This window comes from Ambystoma mexicanum, chromosome 6q (assembly GCF_040938575.1).
Source record: "Ambystoma mexicanum isolate Mex_15411 chromosome 6q, UKY_AmexF1_1, whole genome shotgun sequence".
NCBI classification, from domain to species: domain Eukaryota; kingdom Metazoa; phylum Chordata; class Amphibia; order Caudata; family Ambystomatidae; genus Ambystoma; species Ambystoma mexicanum.
The window spans coordinates 183136779-183160588 of record NC_090937.1 but is presented as its reverse complement, the minus strand read 5'-3'; the positions used below and the strand labels follow the sequence as shown (position 1 = coordinate 183160588).

Here is a 23810-nt window from a genome sequence, read left to right as displayed (position 1 = left end):
ACGATAATGACACATAATATTTTCTATGGGAAAGAAGACATTTCATAAATTGTCAATGTTTTGTGGACATCACGGGAAAGACGATGTCCTGCTGTAACTAAAGTTCTGCGGCTTGTTAGTTTACTATCAGGTTTGCTGAGCTGAAGTTCCAATAAAAATCTTTTTTTTAAAAATAAGGTGTTTCAAAATCTGTTGGCTCATATTGTTCCAGAGGGCAAAAGCTTCAGGGTATCTCGTGGCATAATCTACTTTAACCAGAATTAACTTTTTCCCAAGTTTTGATGGTTTAAGAGGCCCAATGATGTCCATACCAATGCAGGAAAAGGGCACTTTTAATGGGGAGAGGTTGAAGGTGAACTTGATGTACTGATTGGGTGGAAGGTTTCTGACACAGGGAACAGGTTATCACAACATATTTGACATTGGCGTAAATTCCAGGGCAATGAAATGCTGGTGCAACCTGACTGGATTTTAGTCACCCCCTCGTGTCCTGTCATTGAGTGTGCGAGTTCTAATACTACCCTCCATTGACTCTAAGGGATCACCAGTTGTGTTCTCGGAGTGCCTTCTGGAGATGCATCACCTCTGTAGAGAAGAAATCTTTGAAAACATTTTTTTAAAAGAAGGGATCCGCTTTAGCCCTTCCTTCTGCCTCAGGTACAACCTTGGCAATTGCCTCTGTCAGAATACGATCATTATGTTGTGCAAAGGCTAAATCAGGAATTAGTGGTTCAATTTGAGGTGCTTTTTGGTGATACCCTTAGAAGTGTACTCTCGCGACCGATAATGCTGCTCCAAATCTATTTGGAAATTGGAATTTTTGAGTTGGAGATGTTGTTTTGTTATCCCTCGGTATGTCGCACAGGTTTATGCAAACACGGAGACCATGAGCTCCTCCACTCCGTTAGTAAAAATAGAAAACATTTTTGGTTTTGCTTGCACCTTTTTTTGTGCCAGTACTTCCTGTCTTCACATATATGGCTTGTGCTATTCCCAACAAATAACTGAGAGCATTCAAGTCCGTCTGTGTGTAGATTTTTTTATTTATTTTTGTGATAATTGTAGGCCCTTTTGGATGACACTTGTTTCGGCATTACAATTTGCGTTTCTCAAATCCGGGCATTTCCTTAAGAATCGCGGTCCCGATATTCAGCTTTATTGCAGTCCAAGTTAGTTATTGGGGTCAAATCCCATCTGAAAAAAGTCCAATTCTTGGTCCAAGTGTCGAGTCAGGCAAAATTAGAAATGGACCAAATTGTGACATCAAATGAAGGCAAGTGTTCACCTGTCTATTCCCTCTGAAGGGGTCAGAAGGTGACATATTCTCAGTCGGTCTGAACAGGGCATTATTGCACATGTTCTAACAGGGTGCTAGAATGAAGTTTTCTGCATAGTCCTGATGTGGGCGAGACGGCTCTGGTATTCAGATCTCCCACTTATCTCTGTAAAGGATCACATTTCACTAGGAGGGCATCCACCATTGCTCACAGTGGAGCATATTTGGAGACTCTTAGTTACTAAAGACAACTATTGAAAGAAGCCAGAATGGTTATCCAGCAAAGAGGTTTCTTCTACCTTCACTACTGAAGCTTCACGTCCTTGAGACCGGATAACTGTGCTTCACACTTGGGCAGCACCTCTGCATCGACCGTTCTCCTGAGATATCCTGAGATCATCTGCTTGCTCCAACCAGTAACATCTCATGATCTCCAACTGCAAAGTACCCAACTGTTTGCCAATCCCTTGGGAGCAGCTTCTAGTAACCTTCTAAGAGCTGAGTGCCTTAGTATTTCAAAGCTCCTACAAAGATGTGTGAATGCTTCTGAGTACAAGTCCTATTTGTTTTTTATTTGTATTTGGTTTATGAAAAAACCTTTACCAAAAGAAGCAAATAAAATGCTCCCATTTTTCCATTTCTGAATACAAATTTTCAATAAAATATGGGCAGAGAACCCATACATCAAAAGTGTAGTTTCAGGTGCTGGTTATAGGAATCAATGTGCCATCAATAGCCAGTATGCTATTTTAAAAAGCATAATTCTCTTAATGTTTCAACCACTGCCCGGGTAAGAAGAGTTTCGTAGCCTGAAATCATTCTGTTCCATAGCTGTTCTGATTCGATTCTCTCCTCATTCATAACAAATCTCCTACATTTGTTGAATCTCAGGTTCAGAGTCCCTTCACACTCCATTAGTAGGTGAAAATGAGACTGATTTTGTGGGATAGTAGATATTTTGCAGAGTGGAATGGAGGTCTTACCCTGTCGGCGGGTTTCCAATATTTCCCCTATGGGTAATATGTTCAGTCTGATTCTTAGAAAGCTGTCCCTAGCCTTGTGGTCTGGATACGTCTCCAAATATCGAGGTAGGGAACCCAATTTTTTTATCCACTACTAGGAAGGTATTCTTTGGTGTTGAGTTCCGCACTTTGAGATCGTCTCTATCCAGTTCTAGTTGTTCCCGATTTCTCTTTATTTTTAGTGGATTCAGAACAAGCATCTGTGTGTTTAATTGAGTGTTTGCCAGTAAACTTTTTGTCTTTAGTTCTAGTTTACAAACGTTTTGATTTGGAGTTTATTGTCATTTCTTTTAGATCTTCATATAGGGATTTCGTTCTAGGTGTTATAGTCTCTCTGTATAATACCATCTACCACTCTGCCCAACATTCTAGTGAGTTAAGGCCGAGTTAAAATCACAGGTGCCATCCTGGGGTACTTGATGGTAAGTTGAAAGCCCCTTTCCACAGCCTGCCTTCAATTTTTGACCAGTTTTGGCTCCAAAGATGTGGTTTGGCTTCCAAGCCATAAAGCAAGATGGGAACTACTTTCATCTTATAGTACTTAATCATTGGCAAGATCGAGAATTTGCAGTATTTGTTTTTGGTTTTTTTTCATATGCGGGAGCAATTTTTACATCTTACTTAGGATGTCTAACTCCATTTTCGTTTCCGTATAGTATGCGAGAATCTTGTACCACAGGATTATCAAATACAGGTGAACGGGTCAGTAGAACTAGCATGCCCCCTTATCGCTCATTTTCAGTTCGCAGAAGATTTAAGTACCACACCTAGATTGTTGTAATACTTCTTTTTATGATTTGTAGCATATACTTGCTTATTGGATTTAGTATAATGCTGAACACCTACAATTACATCTAGAGCAACACGACATTGACCCAGCTAGAACAGAGATGGGTCCACAAACTAGACACTGTCCAATCGGGCCTAAATATATCTAGAGTGGAAATCCTTTTTTATGAAATCTCCATTGTGATATCTATATGGTCCCCACTGTGTACTGTATAGGCTTTTGCCCACTGCACTGTACATCACCAATGCTTTTGTTGGACCCACTATTGTTTTTTTTACGTCATATGACATTGGTACCTGTTTTGTATCATCTAGGCATCTTCAGCTGTAGCAGCCCGCACATACATGGAGGAGCAGGGCCCATACTGATCTACACTGATCCTTGTTCTCAACAAGTGTTACAGTAGCGAGACCGTGATATTGGCATCTAGTTCGCCACTCGGGCCATGGCTGCAAGCAAGCAACTATTATCATGTTGTGTGACACAAGTGACGTCTAGTACCCATGTAAATAGGTCCATCCGTCACCCTAGCTAGTAGCCATATCAATCAGACACGGGAGTGCCACGTGCATCTCGTTCTTTAGATAAACTATATCCCTCTCAGTCAGTGTTACAGCCACAATAAGCGCTTCACCACCGATTGCTTTTGCGCGGATCTCAAGGGGCCATAATATTTTGGATACAACGTCCAGCGGTATGCCCCCCCCCCCTTTCACCATGACAACGGGGATTGCATATGCATTTTTTTTGCATTCTTTTCACATTGTCTACAGTTATGACAGGTGCCTCTGATATCCTTGTGGATTACATGGGGCCGCATTGATTTACTCGCGCTATCTAGCGTTGTGCCTTGCACACCGTCCTGTCACCATGGCAACAGTTGTACACTTATGCTTCTAACTCCGTGACATTTATACACTTGAAGCCAGGAATAGGAGTAATGTACTCACTAATTTTTCCTTGCACATAGCGAGTAGATGGACCACACTATATTCTGATCGCTACAAATACCGTTTCAAGATGGTCGCCGCTATTTATAGCACCTTGCCCATAGCAACAGCGTCCGCATCGCTAGATCGCCGTACCTGTGACCTGTGACAGAGCTCTTGCCACATCGCTCTGCTCGTCCTGATTCACTACAGGACTCCTGGCAAACACCTCAACGACTTCTTGCTCCCAGTCCTGGCACCAGCACTGTAACTTGTGCCACACGACCCAATCACAGGTATTTGTTTTTTTCAACGGGACAGAGTACACTGATTGCTGGCATTAGCCCGAGTAGCTTGTATTTACTTTGTGCCCTCTTTTTAGGGTATACTCCAGATCCAGTCCCACAGCACTACATCATGTGGCTGTGATCCCGCGGCTACCTAGAACTAGGTAAGCGCTTTCTTCCTTGTTGCACAATACACAGTGCTCCTCCCAATAGAGTAGGGATACACTAAGCTCTCCCATTCTATTCCTCCTTTTTCAATAGGCGTCCATTTTGACTTTGAGCAAGGAGACACTGTAGGTCTCTGGACTCTATCTTTACGCCTGTGGCCCCATTTACCTCCCGCAGGTAAGCCGTGTCCACCTGTCTGTCATGACCCGGCGAAATTGCCCCTTCTGGACCTCATGGTCATTGTCACGAAGGGCTTGTACTCCTTATTCCTCCCAACATGGCCGTACCAAGCTCTGTGCTACGCACTAGCTTTCACGTCGTAGCACGTACTATAAATTGGTTACGCCCCTGCGGGTCCGCGCGTCTCAACGCTATCTTCGATAGTGACCCGACGTGTGTTTGCTCTCTACATTTGCTTCCTTGATCCTCATACTTCCTCCCTTGCCTTTTTTCCTGTTCCTGGACTTCCCCCCTACATTGCTTGTTTATCGCTAATCCTGGACACCCTGGAACCACGAACTTCCCGGAACTCTGAACGTGCTCTGCAACCTGACGAGGCTCGGGCGAGCCTATTCAAGACCCGAACCACCCACAGGAAGAGTCCTGCGGCCGAACAAGGGAGATCCCGATCACAGGTGAGACGGGGGAGATTTATGACAGTTTGAGATACTGAACGATCAATACCGATTCTACCATGGAGAATGCTATTCAGGACCTGATGCGCGGAATGCAAGAACTTTCCACAGAGATGCAGAATATAAAAGCCGAGAATGCGGCGCAAAGACAGCTCGTCTTGTCACGCGACTCCGCGAACAAGGACAGCGTATTATTGGGAGGAGTGGTTGATAAATACGACGGTTCAACAAAGACCTTACGTGGATTCCTGGATTCTTGTTTGGTACATTTTACCTTTAAGTCCTACTATTTCACAACTCCTAGGGCTAAGGTGGGCTTCATAATATCGCATCTTTCCGGTAATGCCCTTACATGGGCCACTCCATTACTCAATTCAGGGGATGCTCTCCTGGATGATTATGAAGGGTTCATCGCGGAACTCAAGACCATGTTCGAACGACCAGAGCTGGTTCACAGTGCTCAAGAAAAGCTACTTGACTTCCAACAAGGATCCCAAGACATGTTGACCTATGTTACCAGATTCAAACAGCTAGCCAAAGAGGCGGACTGGCCCCTGGAAGCCAGTTTTACTTTGTTTCGCAGAGGTCTAAATGAAGAGATTAAGGACGAGCTAGCCAGGGTGGCACGTCCTAGTTCATTCCAGGCCCTCCTGGACTTGTCTATGCAAATAGACTTTAGAATCCAAGAAAGAAAGCCGAAAAGAAAAAGAATAAAGTATCAATTCAAAGATACTCCCTAGAGAATACTACAAGGACAGAATCTGCTAAGAGTCCGAGCACTGATTCTGAACCCATGCAGCTTGGAGCCTTTCGTGGACCAATTTCCCCGCAGGAAAGGTTAAGAAGAATACACACAGGCTTATGCATGTATTATGCCTCGGATAAACATCTAGTTAAAGAATGTCCTCTGGCTCCTCCCCGACGCTCGGGAAACGCCAGCTCCCGATCCTAAATGGAGCAAGGTTTTAGGAGAGCGATGTTTGTTCCACATCAATTCCATCCTTGAACTCTCCCGGACAAAACAAATTGGTGATATTACAGGCCTTTTTATCGCCATCCAAGGACAAGGTCTACCCCATACTGGCCTTTGTGGATTGCGGAGCAATGGGAGTCTTCATTGATCAAGATTGGGTCAGAAGTCATAACATTCCGTATGAAGCAAGAAGTTTTTCACAGCCAGTGGAAGCGATCGACGGAAGACCTCTTTCCTCAGGACCCATAAGTCTGCAAACAAGGGAGATCCATCTTTCCATAAATCATCATCAAGAAAGAATTGTTTGACATTATAAAATCAGCCCATTACCCCTTGGTTTTGGGCATGCCCTGGTTACAAAGGCACAATCCATATATCAACTGGACGGCCGGATCCTTATTCCTGGGCTCGGAGTTCTGTATGAACCATTGTTTAAACCTGGATACCTCAGTCACAGCCCCTAAAGGTCCACCAAGGTGTCCGGAGACACCACTCATGGTTTCCAATATTGTACAAGTTCCAGAGATCTATCAAGGGTATGCTGATGTATTCTCTACTGCCATCGTTCAAGCCTTACCTCCACATAGACCCGAAGACTGTGCCATAGATACTGAACCCTCAGCAGTGATTCCCTTTGGCAGGATGTTTATCCTTTCAGAACCTGAAAAGAGAGCCCTCCGGGAATACCTAGACACTAATCTTGAGAATGGCACCATAAGACCTTCAAAATCACCAGCTGGTGCTTCATTGTTCTTCGTTCCTAAAAAGGATACCAAAGAGCTCAGACCTTGCCTGGACTATGGGGGCCTAAATCAACACACCCTGAAAGACAGATGCCCAATACCCCTGATCTCGGATATCCTTGAAGCTGTGAGAGGTGCAGTGATATTCACGAAACTGGATATCTGAGGTGCTTACCATTTGATCCGTATCCGGGAAGGAGACGAATGGAAAACAGCCTTTAGAACACCCTTTGGTCACTTTGAATACCTAGTCATGCCCTGTGGTCTGACTAATGCTCCTGCAGTCTTCTAGCGTTTTATGGATAGGGTGTTCTCTGACATGTTATTTCTCAATGTTATCGTCTACCTGGATGACATATTGATCTTCTCAAAGGATTCCTTGAAACATGAAGAACATGTAAAGGCAGTACTTCAACGTCTCCGTGAAAATCAACTCTTAGCCAAACCAGAAAAATGTTTGTTTCATGCTACATCAGTTCACTATCTGGGGTTTGTCATTAGTTCAGAAGGAATTAGTATGGATCCTTCAAAGGTGAAGGCCATACTGGCTTGGCCCGCCCCAAAATCTGTAAAGCAAATAGTCCTTCCTGGGGCTTGCCAACTTCTACCTGAAATTCATTCCCACCTTTTCCGAGATTGTTCAACCCATTGTTAATCTCCTGAAGAAAGACGTTCCATTCAACTGGTCTATACCACAAGACAAGGCATTCCAACGCTTGAAAAAAGTATTCACTCGGGCCCCCATCCTGGCCCAACCTGACATAAATCGTCCTTTTCTAGTGGAAACAGATGCCTCCAATTACGCCATAGGAGCAGTTTTAAAACAAGAATCCGATGATAAGTTGGAACATCCCATTGCTTACCTTTCACGGACCCGGACTACCAGTGAGACTCACTACTCAGTTCTGGAGAAGGAGTTATTGGCCATTCGTCATGCCTTCACTGAATGGAGACATCTACTCCTGGGTGCTAAATATCCACTTCAAGTCCGTACTGATCATCAAAATCTTCAGGTCCTACAATCCATGGAGTGCAGGAACAGTAGACAAGCTCGATGTGCCTACTTCTTTGCTCAATATCAATTTCAAATCTCACATGTTCCTGGACCGCAAAACATGATTGCCGATGCCCTTTCTCGGCGTCCCGACTACGTTCCCTTGGAGGATAAGATCTATCCTAAAATATTTCCACCTACAATCTTTGTAGCTCAAGCGATCAATCTCATGGAGGAAATCAGAGTACAGACTCAATCATCTGAACTCTGGAAGGACATATCTGAGAAAAATCCCTAGCGTTTGACAATCAAGGAAGGATATTTATTCAAGAACAATTCAGTGGTCATTCCGACAAAAGAACTTCAACAGACGGTAATGAATCTATGCCATGATACTCTTCACTCCGGCCATCGAGGGGTAACCAACACCTTCCGTTTTATACAAAGACAGTTCTGGTGGCCAGGGATGAAGTCCAGTGTAGTTCAATACATCAAGACCTGTGCAATTTGTAGTTAGAACAAATACGATAATCAGAGGCCGGCGGGTCTGCTTCTACAACCTACGTTGCCAACCAGACCCTGGGAAGTTATTGCCACTGACTTCATTGTTGAATTACCACCTTCCCGAGGATATACAACCATCATGGTAACCATTGACTTGTTCACTCATCTAGCTCATTTTACACCATTGTATAAACTACCATCTTCCTCAGAACTTGCTGGAATTTTCCTGGAACATATTTTTCGTCTTCATGGCCTCCCTTCCAAGATTATTTCGGATCGGGGACCTCAATATATTTCACAATTCTGGAAACATCTCTGTCGTGTTCTAGGAATCCAACGTGCCCTTTCTTCAGTCTATCATCCACAAACCAATGGGGCAACGGAACAAGTAAATCAAACCCTGGAACAATATCTTCGTTGTTTTGCCACCAAGGTTCAAGACGATTGGTCTCTCCTTATACCTTTAGCCGAATTCTCCTACAATAACTCGGATCATTCAGCTCTCAAGATCAGCCCTTTCTATTGCAGTCAAGGTTATCATCCGTCTGTTTTACCATCAGTTCTTCCAGAATCTACTCCGGTACCTACCCTTGACTCTTGGATTCAGACGTTGATCGACTTACAAAGAGAGGCCAAGGATCAGTTAGAACAGGCCCGGACTCGAACCAAAAGATATGCGGACTCTAAGAGAAGACCATCTTCCTATTCATTTGGCGATCAAGTCTGGCTAGCCTCGAAACTGTTACCTCGACATCTACCACCAAACAAATTGGCTCCTCACTATTATGGTCCATTTTCTATAAAGTAGATCATCAATCCTGTCTCCTTCCGACTTAAGCTCCCGGATTCCTGGAAGAAGATATATCCAGTCTTCCATACTTCCCTGTTGAAACCCTACGTTAGTTCTACTCGAAAACCCTTCAAACCCACACCTGTTGTGGACGACCAGTTGGAATATGAGGTGTCCAGGATATGTGATTCCAGGTATAGAAGGGGTCGATTACAATATCTGGTCGAGTGGAAAGGCTACCCCCCTAGCGAGAGAACATGGGAACCAGTTTCTAATTTAAAGACCCCTCGTTTGCTGAGCAGATTCCATCTTATTCACCCAGGCAAGCCTGGAGGAACCAGTCTTCGGAGAGGGCATGCTGTCATGACCCGGCGAAATTGCCCCTTCTGGATCTCATGGTCATTGTCACGAAGGGCTTGTACTCCTTGTTCCTCCCAACATGGCCGTACCAAGCTCCGTGCTACGCACTAGCTTTCACGTCGTAGCACGTACTATAAATTGGTCACGCCCCTGCGGGTCCGCGCGTCTCAACGCTATCTTCGATAGTGACCCGACGTGAGTTTGCTCTCGACATTTGCTTCCTTGATCCTCATACTTCCTTCCTTGCCTTTTTTCCTGTTCCTGGACTTCCCCCATACATTGCTTGTTTATCGCTAATCCTGGACACCCTGGAACCACGAACTTCCCGGAACTCAGAACACGCTCTGCAACCTGACGAGGCTCGGGCGAGCCTATTCAAGACCCGAACCACCCACAGGAAGAGTCCTGCGGCCGAACAAGGGAGATCCCGATCACAGGTGAGACGGGGGGAGATTTATGACACTGTCTCCCTAGGGACATTGGGTGATTTAATCATGTGTTGTTAAATTATTTTCTTAGCACCTCCCTTACTGTATCTCATTCATTTTCACAGTACTCTCTGAACAACAAGACGACAGTCTTCCTTGTCCTGACGAAGGCCCTAAGAAGAACATGGCTCACGTAGCCCCCACATAAGGCTGAAACACCGTGGTGTAGACAATTACTCTCGAATCACAGTGCTACAAATGTTTTCACTGTACCTAACTGTTATTCAATGTATGTACCCATTGCAATTGTTCATGTGATATGACCCCTGTCGTTTTTCTGTAGATCGACAGCAGAATCTGTACTATGTTGACTGTATATATATATATGTATGTGCAAGGAATCTAACTTGCTTCTGTTCATTGTGCAATCTATGTTGCTCTAGATGTAATTATTGGTGTTCAGCATTATACTAAAACCAATAAGCAAGTATATGCTACAAATCATAAAAAGAAGTATTACAACAATCTATGTATCGTACTTAAATCTTCTGTGAACTGAAAATGAGCGATAAGGGGGCATGCTAGTTCTACTGACCCGTTCACCTGTATTTGATAATCATAGAGCCCCCCCCCAGGCAGAATAGGGTAATCTCCAGGAGCCCTTGTTCATAATCTCTTGTACCCCAGGTAAATTAATTCCTCCACTCTTGGGATACTCTGCCCATTCAAGACCCAGTTCTTGAATTTGATTTTTTTCAGCGGGTGCTTGAAGACCAGGATTTTTTTATTTCCCTGGGTTTATTGCTAGTCCATTTGCATTATCATATTCTCCTAGTTTTGTGAGCAGTCTTTGCAACCGTTTTGCTGTCTTGTCCAGGAGGACGAGGTCGGCCGCATATGCCAACCAGAATATTTTCCTCCATTTACTTCAGGGCTGGCCAGTGCAGAGGACTCTAGTAACTCTTCTAGGTCTGAAAAGTTGAATACTAGGGGCGCACCTAGACATCCTTGCCTAACTCCCTCTCCACCTGTATTGACTCTGAGAGGTGGCCTTGTTCGTCCAGCCGAACCCTGACCGTGGGCCCTCTGTGTAAGTCCATCAGAATTGATAGTAGAGTTTCTGGTATCCCTCTCGCCCTTAGTTTGGCCCAGAGTTTCGCCCTGTCTATCTGATCGAAAGCTTTGGGTAGGTCTATCCATGCACCGTATACTGGCGAGCCCCCTTTTTCTCTTGCTGGCTCGCTTATCATATTCAGGATCAGGCGATTTATTGATGTTGATAGGCTGCGCCTGAAGCCTGTTTGGAAGTGTGACAGTACCCCCTCATGCTCAACCCAGATGTTAAAGTTCATTTAGCAGCAGTTACATAAAAATCATGCTCTCGATGTCCAGGAGGGCAATCGGGCGGTAGTTCTCTGTCCTGGTCCTGTCTCCCCCCCTTGAAAAATTGTATTATTAGAGCTGTTTTCCATGAGGGGGGAATTTTTTTCGTCCACAGAATCTCTTCAAATAGCTGTTTTAATAGCTTGACCCATAAAACTGTGTCATTCTTAAGGACTTGGTGCGTTAGGCCATTTGGCCCGGCCGCTTTGGAGGTTGAAGATTTCTTAATTGTCTCTTTGTTCTCGTCCTCCGTAATCCTTAGTTTCCAATCTGTACTGGTGTTCCAGGATCTTCCTCTCCTATTGGTTTCTTAAAGGATTCCGTAAGATACGTGACCCACACCTCTTCCAGTACTAAATTACATAAGGAGCTGTTTGATTGCGAATCCAAGTTGCCCATTACTGACACGTCCTATTCCTCCCCCTTCTTACTGTGCAGTGTTAGGACATCTCCCACCAAGCTAATCAGAACTCTGCCTGTGTCTCCTGTTTTTCTTCTAGGGGAGATCTGTACCACAGTGAAGTAGGAGTAAGCCAAGCCATTTCCCTGGGAACTCATTGGAGATCATTGACCATACAGAGCCCTAGTGAACCATAAAGCAATCGTGGTGCTGTTGTTGATCATAATCCTGCAGTTAAACACTAAACATGATTCCAACAATGTACTTTGAGTTTTCTTCTAGCTAACTAACAATAGCAGGTAAGTAATAGTTAACTTGGGGGTCAACAGTTTTTTCATTCAAAGTATTAGACTTACTCTGCACTTTTGCTTCACTTGCATCCGTCCAAGGTACTTGGTCTTGATTGGTTGACCACTGCCATCACTAGGTAAGCCAAGGAGAGACCATGTCCTGTCTAGATGATTGCTCGCATTGACCGTACACCAGGGCTCTTGTGAAAGTTGCTGGCATTTCTGCTTTTGTTGTATAAGGCTACAAAAAGTGATTTTGCTGGTTTTACCCTCTCTGAATGTCTTTTTTTCTTGCTTTCAAGAAACCTGGTCATTGGTCACAGGGGTTGAAGGTTTCAATGATGGATCCAGATATGCAGGTAAGGATTGCAGACTTCTAGATGCATTTTCTTGCCCCTCAACTTATGACTCTAAGTTGAAATGATCTTGTCATTCTTTTTGTTATGTATCTGATAAGGTGCTCGATGAGTCACATGACAAATCCAATAAGATTTTAGTTTTTATTCAAAAAATGGTGTTACAAAAACATGCACTTTAGGCTCTTAGTTTAAGTGGTATTCCTGTATGCATTTCCCTCCCCCTTTTGAGGGGGCTCCCCCCTACTTGGCCAAGTCACCCTACACCAACAGGTCAAAATGCATTGGCAATTCACTAAAGCCAGGTTACCCCAAATGTCTGATTTATGCCTGTCTCTAGAGGAGGCCTAAAGGGTATGGCCTTATGTCATACTCTACAGTCTCCCTCCCCTAATATCGGGGTTGGTCTCCTGCACTCTACTACAAGCTAACAAAGAGCTCTTTATGATAAATAGGTTGTGTATATATAAGACAAAAATTACTTATAAATTCAATTGACTTGATTCCAGAAATGTAAAGCAGGCATTTTTATCGATACATGTATAACCTAATCACACACAAATGTAAATTTGAAGAACACAAGGTATTTCCTTAATTCTTGTCGATAATTAGTCCAAAATATATAAATGTACAATGAAATGTATACATATTGTGGCAGCCCTGGAGGAGGAAGCGGACTCTCGGAGGACATTTGCAAGGTGTATTTGTTTAATAATAGTATGAATGCCTAAATATCCGTATTGCTATGAGGTGTTCCCTACCTATATGAATACCTAAGGTGATTGTAAGTTGTCTTTGAATGTCCAAAAAGAATATGTCCGCTGTCCAAAAACTAATGCTAACTGATGCTATCACTAACTTAACTAAGGTTGGGAGAATGACGCAATTCTCCTGATAGGTGCTTCACACACTCGTCTTAATCTTCAGGTTCCTGGTCAATATGTAACTTTTAAATAGTCTTTCGTGGCATTTTTTATAAGGTTGCCTAGGTTGTCAGCCGGGCTCGGACCAATTGTGATGTACTTTAAACTATCGAAGACTTTCGAATGTGCACAGGGTTTAGCTTGACCCGTTACATGACCACTTTGATCTCAATATTCCTTTTTCTTACACTCGGCATCAGTTGGATACTTAACAGAGACTTTCGAATGAGCACCCACATGGCATTGGACTACTCTGTGTATGGTATCTGTTCTTGCACTCCCAAAGTTCAATTATAAAGTTTAACTACTCTTTTGGTCTCCAATTATATTTGTGTCGCTCATCACAAAACGCCTCATACACTGTTCTCTTTGTACAATGTTGCAGCTTGCAACCTTGGTTCAAAACACTAGCTGGTTTGGTATCAGTCTCTCCGACTCACCGGCTTAGCTGTATTTTCTGATGCCACTTTCTTGTACGAGCCAAGGACAGTAACACAGCGGCAATTGCTCCTCCCCGCATTGGTTATCGACCCAGGAGAGCCCCCGGTAGCTCCTACACACTGTGCAGGTTTGATCAGCCTTAGTTCCTGGTCTTCGGTTTCTTACTTTCCAAGGCTCACGAAAATAACGGTCCTTAGAGGTCACAGGTACTTCCCTCCTTGCGACCCTCTCTGGTCTCGCTGTCTTTCTCCTTGTATTAAACTGGCATCTTGGAACTGCTGTTTCCTCGTGTGGTTTGCCTCGCTCTTAAGGTCTCCCTCGGACCCCTCTCCTCAAGATTTATATTTCACTGAGAAGACTTGCCTCTGCCGGGTTCGAGCCTCCTCTCAAAATTCACAGTTTTTCAATCTATGGGTTTTGGAGTCCCAGTCCCGGAATGCACTGTGATCCCACTTCACAGCTCCCCAAAACAGGATTCCATGATTTAGGGAGCTACAGGACCCAAAGGGGGATGTTCGAAGGAGGTTAGGGTCTCATCTCCTGCCCCTCAGAGACAGGGTTTGCCTTCTTGGCACAGAGGAGGAGTTGTTCTGTGTGAACCGACAGGCAACCCCCGCTGTCCCTGGTCTTGCCTTCTGAAGATACAGTTCTCTCTCCACACTGCAGTCTCCTCTCAAGTAACAGGTCCAGTGTTTTGGTGGTTTTCTCCTCCTCCAGGTCTCCCAGGGTCTCTGCAGCTCGCTAGGTCTTTCTCCTGCTTCCCGGCACCTTCCAGCATCCCCAACTCGCTTGAAGTGTGCTTTCCTTTTATGCTGTCTGGGAGAGTCAAGTGAAGTCAGGTGTGCGTAATTGAAGAGTGAGGCCTGACTTGGCCTGGCTTCATTAATGGGACAGTCTGCTGTAGGAAGTTTTCTGTGTCCGAGTGTGTTCCTGAATGGTAATCTTAATCCTCCCAATCTCTCTCCTCCTCGTCTCAGTGAACATTGGAAAAATAGGGGTGGGGGGAGTTGGGAAGTCAGTAACTCCTGTATAGTAGGATGCAGAAGAGGTCAAGAAGGGAAGTGGATAGCATGCTTCATCGGGTGCCCCTACCCTGCTCCCCGAGGTTCTGTACAGTGAAAATCCCTTGGGTTTTCCACAAGGCAAAGCTAGCTTTGGCAAGGTATGGTGGTGCTGTTACCAGGTTCACTTCTGAGCATGGAAATGGGGTGATCTTGGTGCCACTGGAGGCATATAAAGCACAGACAAGGCAAGCAGTACCGTATGGGTTGGAACTGTGGGGCCATTTGAATGTCGACATCTTGGCGGTGGCAGTGAACACATTTTTGAAAAAGATTCTAGGTCTGCCTAATAGTGCACCAAATACACCAGTGCGGCTGGATACTGGTTTGCAGGGTATTGAATCAATCTGCCAGTCATGCCCTGTGCTATACTGGGTCCGCCTGTGGATAAATAAAAACGTACTGAAATACAGAGAGGCGATGACAGACATTTTGTCTCAGCAAGGGGTTACCACACTGAAATGGGCAATCCATGTCAAGAGTCTGTTGGGGACTTTTTGCTCAACCCAACTGTTATGGTTCCTCACTCTAAGGTTGAGGTAAAAAGGACGTAGCTGATCAGTGTATCGGGATGTAGTCCTCAAATCGCGGGCCTCTGTATCCCTGGCCCGTTATCGCACCATAAGAAAACTGGCAGGTTGTGAGGATTATTTGAATTCTCTGGCATTGGATCTTTGATGGATTCACATGCTGTGAATATTTCCCGTTGTCAGGCTGGGAAACCTCGGGAACTTTAACCCAGCGTTTTCCTATGGAAACCTTCGACACCTTAGTGTCCTATCGACGTCCTTTTTGGGTGCTTTAGGCTACCCAATAGGACGTTCAGTATAAATACCCCCACCCCGCGGCTTCCCTTCAGATTTCAACAGTCTCCAAACAGTTGGGATCACCTTGTGTCTACTCTTCGTGTTCTACACATGCTCTTCGTACTATCGGCCATTGTGTCACCTGTTGGCCAGAAAAAAATCGTTGTTTAGGCCATGTGCTACCTGCGGCCTAAAGAAGGTCTTCGAGGGGGACGGCGATGCAGATTGCCTGTATTGCCTTTACCACCCTTTACCCCAATGATTCGGCGGATGCCTGTGAGATCGGTCATGGTTTTCACAGAAAACACTGAAAGGCTGCAACCGCTGGCTGATTAGTTGGCTCAACGAGGGCACTTACCCGGGTTCGGAGGTTTCGTCCCGCGGAAGCAAGTCCTTGGCTCTGCCGGTGAAGGCGACTACGTAGCAGAGGGCGATGTCATTGGAACCCACCGTCAAGAAGCAGCGCACAGAGGCGCCAGCATCAGAGGTGGGGAAAGGTGGCTCCTCTGAATCCAAATCGCATCGGTCAAAAGGTGCGAGAAGCTCTTCGCTCTCCGGGTCGGCGAGACCAGACAAGTCCAAGGGGTCGAGCGATAGGCCCGAGAAGTCAGCGCAGACGTCCGTGGAGAAGGAGAAGGCAAGGGTGGGAGAGTCCTCTTCGAAGCACTCGTCGTTTAAGGACCGCCATAGGTCCTCTTCCAGGCTTGTGGAGGCCTTAGTGGTGTCGACGAGGTCGTGGACGGAGGTTCCATCGTTGGCGATTGTGGTACAATCCTCACTTCCTTCGTCGACGGGGGTGTCATCGGCTCCGTCTATGGCCGTGACTGTCAGTGGCCCATAATTGCTTTCGTTGGCGCAGCTGGAGGTGGATGGTGGTTTGTTGCTGACTGGGGATCTGTGGCAGTCTGGGGCCGGCTTTGGGCCGTTGCTCCCGGTTGACATTCTCCAAAAGGATCCAGCTTCGTATTCAGTCTCCTCTGGTCTGGAGGAAGAGCATGAACCAGGTTTCCATCCATCGCCATTGGGTCTGCGGGAGGCAGTTCCATCTACGTCTAGTGGGGTTGTGGCTGGGTCGTCCCTGTTAAGTACACTCCAGTCGGTGTTGGGACGATTGGATGCAAGGCTTCCAGTATCTCCGAGCCCAGTGGCTCCAGTGGTGCGTAGTGTGCATGTTAAGGCCCCTCGCAAGAGTCTCCCCAGGAATTCGCCTCTGGTGTGGCTGACGTTGCCGTCACTGGTGGGGTTGGGCCTTCCAAGAAGTCATCCAGAGGAAGGAGAGCTGGTCGATTCGGGTCAGGAGAGCAGGCCTTGTGACACTTTGTCGACGGTGTCCTCGTTGCCCAGGAGAGATGATACGTCGGATACAGACCCAGAGGTGGAACTGCCTATTAGCCCAGCTCAGCCGTCTCCGCCAGGTGTTTCACGCTATGATGGCAAAATCATTCCAAGAATTTGGCCTTGCTCCTGAGGAGGAGCGGAAAGACTGTTTGTTTTCTTTTAGATCACATGGGGAAGCAACGGAAGGCAGTCTTCCCAGTCCCATTTTGGACCATGTGTGGCAGGAGGGCCTGCGCATGATGCTTTCATGAACCAGCCGTGAAGGGACGTCTGGACGTCTGGAGAAGAAACTTAAGGCTCCTGATTCGGCCCTCAAGTGCCTCGTGTCTCAGCCCACCCAGTTGGTGGTTTCGGCGGAGGCTCGCCGGAAGGCAAGGAGCCAACACAAGTGTTAGTTACACCACCGGACTGAGACCAGAAAACAAGATGCTTTCGGGAAGAAAGTCCTCACGTTGGGCGCTACGACAGTGAAGGCGGTGAATTCCTTGGCCATTATGGCCAGGTATGACAGGGAGATGTGACACCGGTTGGCCCCGCTCTTGCAACATCTCCCAGATCAACAACACAAGGGAGCTATGCTGCTCATTTGAGAAGGGGAGGAGGCCTCCAACCACAGCATCAACACTGCAGTGGACTTGGCAGAGTCAGGCTTTAAACAAATTAATAACAGTGTTGTTCTCCGGAGGCAGGCATGGTTGCGCTGCACTAACTTCCGTCCAGAAGTCGAGCATAAAGTCGTGGATATGCCCTGTGAGGGGGAGCAGCTCTTTCGCGAGAAGATCGATGAGGTGCTCAAGGGCATGAAAGAAGACACTGAGACGGCAAAGTCCCTGGGGACTCTGCAAATGGCCGTTCTTTTCGCCCTTTCGGGTGTTTCGAGGGGCCTCTGGTAATGCCAGATTTGCCTCCTCCCTCGACCGAGGTTACAGTCGCCCCGGTTACTCTTCCCAGGGTTTCAGGCACTGGTTCCAAGCAGCACAGAAAAGCAAAGACTACCAGGCGCAGCGTAAGAAAGGTCGCCTCATTCTGGCCCAGACAGATGTGGTTCTCAGATCTCATTCATTTAGCGGTGGAAGAGCTGCTTCGTCTGGGGGCGGAAGAGGATCTACTATCACAGGACGAAGGGAGAGTGTGGCATCACGATCCGGCATCTCTAAGTCTCGGCTGCCTGGCTCCTGACCAGTCCGAGTTTGGTCATTTAGGTATTTCACAGGAGTGCCGTCGGATCCCGGAGGCGGCAAGGGCGCCTTCCACTAATGTCTTGGGTGAGATTCTGTGCCTGGTGTGAACAGCAGCCGGGAGTGCAGCCTTTGGAGGTTACTCCGGTCCAGGTTCTCCATACCTGCACGGCACCATTCTACTCCTCCGTTTAGTGTCAGATTGGTTAAGCATTTTCTGAAAGGACTTTTTCGGACCTTTCCCTAAGAGAAATGTGGTTCTTGCTGCTCTCATGAAACCGCCCTTTGAGCCCATGTCGACAGTGTCCTTGAAGTTCGTATTGTGGAAAGTCGCATTTCTAGTGGCAATCACATCTGCCAGGAGCATTTCAGAGCTTCAGGTGCTGGTCATTGACCCACAGTACTTGCGATTCATGAGGGACAAGGTTCTCATGTGTACTAATCCGAACTTCCTACCAAAGGTGCCACAAACACGCTACAATTGCCTTACCCTCGTTCTTCGCTAAGGCGTCCACACCTGCATTCTCTGGACGTTAAGAAGGCACTGAAGTTTTAACTGGCCCATACTCAGGACTTCAGGCAGTTGTAACAGCTGTTTGTGGCGTTTGGTCCCTCCAGCAAGGGGTGATCCATTTCCAAGTAAGAACTTTCCCGTTGGGTCTCGTCCACAATTTCGTTTTGTCACGAAAAGGCTAGAAAGCCCTTGGGGGGGAAATCCTAAGGCCCATTCTACAAGGTCCACGACATCGTCGGAGGCGCTCTGGGCTGGAATCCCGCTCATTGACATTTGCCAGGCGGCTTCTTGGGCGGTGCTGCATACCTTCAACCAGATACTATTGTCTGGGTCAGCAACATGTGGAAGATGTACATGTGGGACGGGCGGTTCCTCAACACCTGTTTGAATAAGGTAAGCCGTGCAGCTTCCGGGGTTTGTGTTTTACTCTATCACTTGCTGGTTCTGTTATCATGCATGTTGTTGGATGTTATTCGTTAAGTTTATGGTTATGGCCTGTGGGCATGGAGTTGGTTTGCCTGTCGTGCACCTCCAAGGGTTATTCGTACTGCTTTGTAATCTATTCACAGCATGTCAATCCATGAAAGATCCAACGCTGGAGAAGTGAGTAGTTTCTTACCTGTAACTCAATTTCTCCCGCGCTGGTATCGTTCATGTATTCAGATGCGCCCGCCGGCCTCCCCCTGCAGGCAAACCGTGAGTCAGGTTTCCTCTACTTTAAAGGTTGAAATCTGAAGGGAAGCTGTGGGGGCGGGGCTATTTATATCGAACGACCTATTGGGTTGCCTAAAACACCCAAAAAGGACGTTGATGGGACACTAAGGTGTCGAAGTTTTCCATAGGAAAACGCTAGGTTAAAGTTACTGAGGATTCCCAGCCTGACAACGGGAAATATTCACAGCATGTGAATCCATGAAAGATACCAACGCTGGAGAAATGGAGTTACAGGTAAGAAACTACTCCCTTGTATTACCCCCAAGCAAGAAAAATCTATATATTTAAAGTTCCGATTAGGAATTTTGCCTATAGCAGTACTCTTGCATAAATGGAACATTGTAGTATCTGCAAAAGTGCATTTTATGTAATGAATCTGACGAAGACCTCTGTCACCTAATGTTCTTCTGTCCTGTCACGAACCTCTGAGGAAACGTTTTTTGAAGCTGCTCTTTGTGCGTCGTGGCTGTAGGACCATTAGGGAAGCCACAACATTGTGCTTAGACTCGCTGAGGGGCCTGTTATTTTTTAAACTAGCAGTTACCTCAAGTAGGTATGGAGAGTTTGCTGGAATAAACTGAGACACTCCGCTACCCCATAGCCCTGCTGGAAAGACACTGTGTTGCTATGGTCTGGGGAGGAGGCATGCATGATATTTTGTGTTTTTACAATGAATTGATGATTTGATGTTTTATTCTGTATTTGTTTTTTTAAATGTTTTTATATTCCTGTTTTACGTATTGTAGTTTTTATGACATTCAGGCGAAATCAAGCTTATGAAATGGAAATGGCTTTCCTTGATTCTTATCGAATCTTTAGCTCAATCCTAAAGGGTTTTGCATAAGCCGCCGAAGTATAGTTTCCTCCATAATTCTGTTCTCCTGGAGACTTGTCGTTCAGCCCTTTGTGGTCTATTTTGCCTTGTAATTGACTTATCGTAGAGGTTTCTCTGGCTTTCAGTTTATCAATTCTTTCCCTCTTGTATTGCACTCTTTAACTTTCATCCTGGAATTAGCAGTCCCCGCTTCGCAGGGTAGTCGTGCCCTTGTCTTATTTCCCTCTCAGGGATTTATTATTCTCTTCCTTTCCTTTAGGCAGTTCAGGTTTCTTAACTTTACTTCCAAGCCTTTCTCATTTGTACTGAGACGAGATTCTCCCAGAATTTCAATTATATCGATCTCCCTCTCAGGTACGTTTATTATCTTCTTTCTCTCAGTAAAGCAGTTCAAATGTTTTAACTTTTTTGCCCACCTTTTCTCCATTTCACTAGGATGAGTTTTTAGGAGCATATAAGGAGTCCTTTTTAGTTTCCGGTTCCTTCTGGGTTCCCCATTGCCTTCCGTACTGGCCGGGAATGTCAGAGGAATCTTTTGGGCCTTGGACCTGCTTTGCTTCTCCATCTCGCGCTCTGCTTGCTTTCGTCGGCGTCCTTATTGGACGTCTCTCGCTCCTGCTCTTGGCTTCTCGGTACTGTGAAGGGGAGCAGTGCCATTTGCTGTGGCTTTCCCCCAGGTGGTGTTGGCGTAGTTGTACAGGCAGCCTGGCCACCACGGCAATTTCATGATCACGCCACCACCGTATCTTACTCCACGGTTTCTTCTTCCGCACGCCATACTTCCAGCGTTTGCTTTGCTGGATCCAAACAAGTTTGGATTTTCAAAGCTCACGGTCCTTTCGCGCCTTTGCCTCCTGCTGGTGTAATGTTACCAGGGGACCTCCTCTGCTCTAGAGTGTGAGGTCCTCTTTCCTTCGTCCTTTGTTTGACGAGTACTCCTCTTTTATCCTACTTGTTGCACTTGATTTAAAGGGACTTCTTTCTCTTCCTTATAACAGTACATTTGAACTCTTTTTTTTCCATTTAAGTCTGTACTTGGAAATAAGTTTCTAAATTTTTCATGAATCCGAATGACGTCTGCATTTTTAGTCTGACGTGTTTTGAATAGTAATCTATTCTTCTGGTAACTGAAACATCAGATTTTCTACACTTTAATAAGATGGGTGTATTTTATTAAAAACAACTTGGGAGAATCTTCTCAATCGTATTACCTTCTCTATTACTAAGCTGATAGTTTGTTGCAAATCACTCAAATCACTCAATTTCCAATGTGCCAAGACTCTTATTAATTTAAAAGAATCACATACCTGTAATAAAGAGACACAAAACCCTGATGTCAATAATTTCAACTCTTGTCTAAGCATAGTAATATATATTGTTTAGGTGCGAAACCACCGTTTGTCGAGTGGCACTCCTGTAACTGATCCAGTGAAAAACAGCAGAAGTCCAGAGAAAGCTTTTTAAAAAAAAAATATCTTAGACTTTATTTGAAAAAACACATAATAGGTTTAAAAATTCATCATCCCATTTTGTGTGTGCCAGCAGAGGATGGCAGTTGACGTGTTTCGCCACGCTCTCGTGGCTTGATCACAATATCCACCTCCATATGAGTTGCATACATATACATTAGTGAAGTAGTACAAAGTGAGAAAGGATTTACACATTGCACAGGATTGGTGGCCATTTTGCCTTGGGTTATTCAAAGGAGAATGAAAATGCCATTAAAACGTAAGCCGGCAGGCTAGTCGGTTGTCACAATTGTTACTGCCACTGTTTAGCACAAGCACTATAAACATACATTTAGTAAAATTCACAAGTACGTTTTCCGATTGAGTTGATAATGTTTGCCCCGTTTTGCCACAATCCTGCCTATAAAATAAAGATTTGTGCCTTTCCAAGACTGCAATTGCACATCTAAATTGGTCTAGATATAGATACTAGTGCAGCCAATGTCAAATTAATTATCAGACCATCAAATATAGGGTATGGGTGACATTTGCGAGTGTTGGACCGTGCAACGTAAAACTTTTTAAAATAAATTTTATTTCAGGTCGGACTGTTGCAAACATTAAAAAAAATGTAAAGTGTCTAATGCTTGTTGTTTAAAGTGACTAGTGCATGGCATGTTCGGACAATGTATCAAACATCCAGATAGTTAGGATAAAGTGTCTAGTGCAATAATTAGAGAAAGGCTAGTCCCTGATATATTTTTACAATGCAATATTATGTCTATATGTGGTTAACACAATTAAATGGATAACAGCTAATGGCCATCGTACAATCGTGGTAGAGTAACAGCCTTTAGTTCACTGATTCAGAATCACGTCTGACAATGTATTGAACATAAGTACTTAAAGTGTAAGTAACTCGGGTACAAGCAGTTTATCTAGAAAAAATATACATTCAATCCTCCAGTAATATCAACTCTTAAGGCATGTGACATCTAATGGGCTGGCAAGTGACACCTGCGGTGCAACATAGAACATAAACGTAACCAACCGGTAATATATATCCCAAGTGGGAAACATCTAACCACAGTTGGATCATAGAAATATATATGATTAAGACATGTAGGACATAGACAAAATAAAGATAAATATAAAAATCGAAACATTGCACGATTATGTATCAAAAAAATAACAGTCATTCCACACCCAGGAAGGTATATAGTTCTTCATCAAGATTATGTCCTCCAGGATTTTTGCTCTCAAAATCTATGATGGAGCGTGTTTCTTCCTGTTGCAGTAAGCGTTCTTTATCTCCTCTTCTTGGTCCTGTATCAATCTTATGTATCCCAAACAATCTGAGTTCTGCAGGATTTCCTCCATGTAATTCAAAGAAGCGCTTGACCATGGGATAAGCAGCATCCTTATTCTTGATTGCTCTCACGTGCTGCAGGATACCAAGCTTAAGTTTACATTTTGTGCTGTCCAATATAGTACAATAAAAAAATGCTTACTGATCTTCAGGGGAAGTCAATTGGCTTCACTAGCAGTGATGAAATGGCCTGTCGTAACAGGAGATAAAAAAATCAATTATAAAAAATATATAAATACTACTTTTCATCGATATCCTGGACACGGGGAGAGCACCGGACTCATTAGTCCGAGCCCTTATCTCGTTGATACCAAAGGAGGGCAGGGACCCCAGATCCTGCGGCTCATATCATCCAATCTCGCTCGTTAACATTGTAACGCTCACCTGATTCCCGCAGAGGCGCCGGTCTTGACTGGGTGAATGCCGTGCCTTCAAGGGTGATGTGTAACACACGGTTGATTCCTCGGGCTGGACCTCTGTGCACTGTGTGTCTGACGCAGAGAGTAAGATGTCTGCAGATAGAAAATATGGGATTAATGAACTGGGGTTATTGGGTGCCTCTCTCCTCTTCCCCTTCTCTTCTCTTGTAGGACCCAAAGGTTAACGATCTCACCTTATGTAGGTGAACGCCGAGCTCTCCATCTGCCTCGGGGGCAGGGTGCCGTAACCAGTTTCTTCACTGGGTAAGGGTGCAGGCCTCTTGACCTCAGAGGACTGCTGTCCGTCGTTTACTGAACGAACGGTAAGTTCTGGGCACTTCAAATGTCTTTAAAGTCTTTAAGTGCGTAAGGCGTGGCTTTTGACTTATGTAAAGTTCTTTTGTAATGATACCTCTTGTTTTGCAGGATTCCGGCA

General features: G+C 45.2%; 1 protein-coding gene across 3 annotated transcripts in view; it reads left to right on the top strand.

Moving 5' to 3' along the window:
* The window catches only part of APTX (aprataxin), a 620836-nt gene that overhangs the window by 386199 nt on the left and 210827 nt on the right, over positions 1–23810 (top strand). For all 3 annotated transcript variants that reach the window (XM_069630613.1, XM_069630612.1, XM_069630614.1), the window contains exon 5: positions 12275–12331. In XM_069630613.1, the coding sequence (XP_069486714.1) occupies positions 12275–12331 (57 nt within the window). The remainder of the gene's footprint in view (positions 1–12274; positions 12332–23810) is intronic.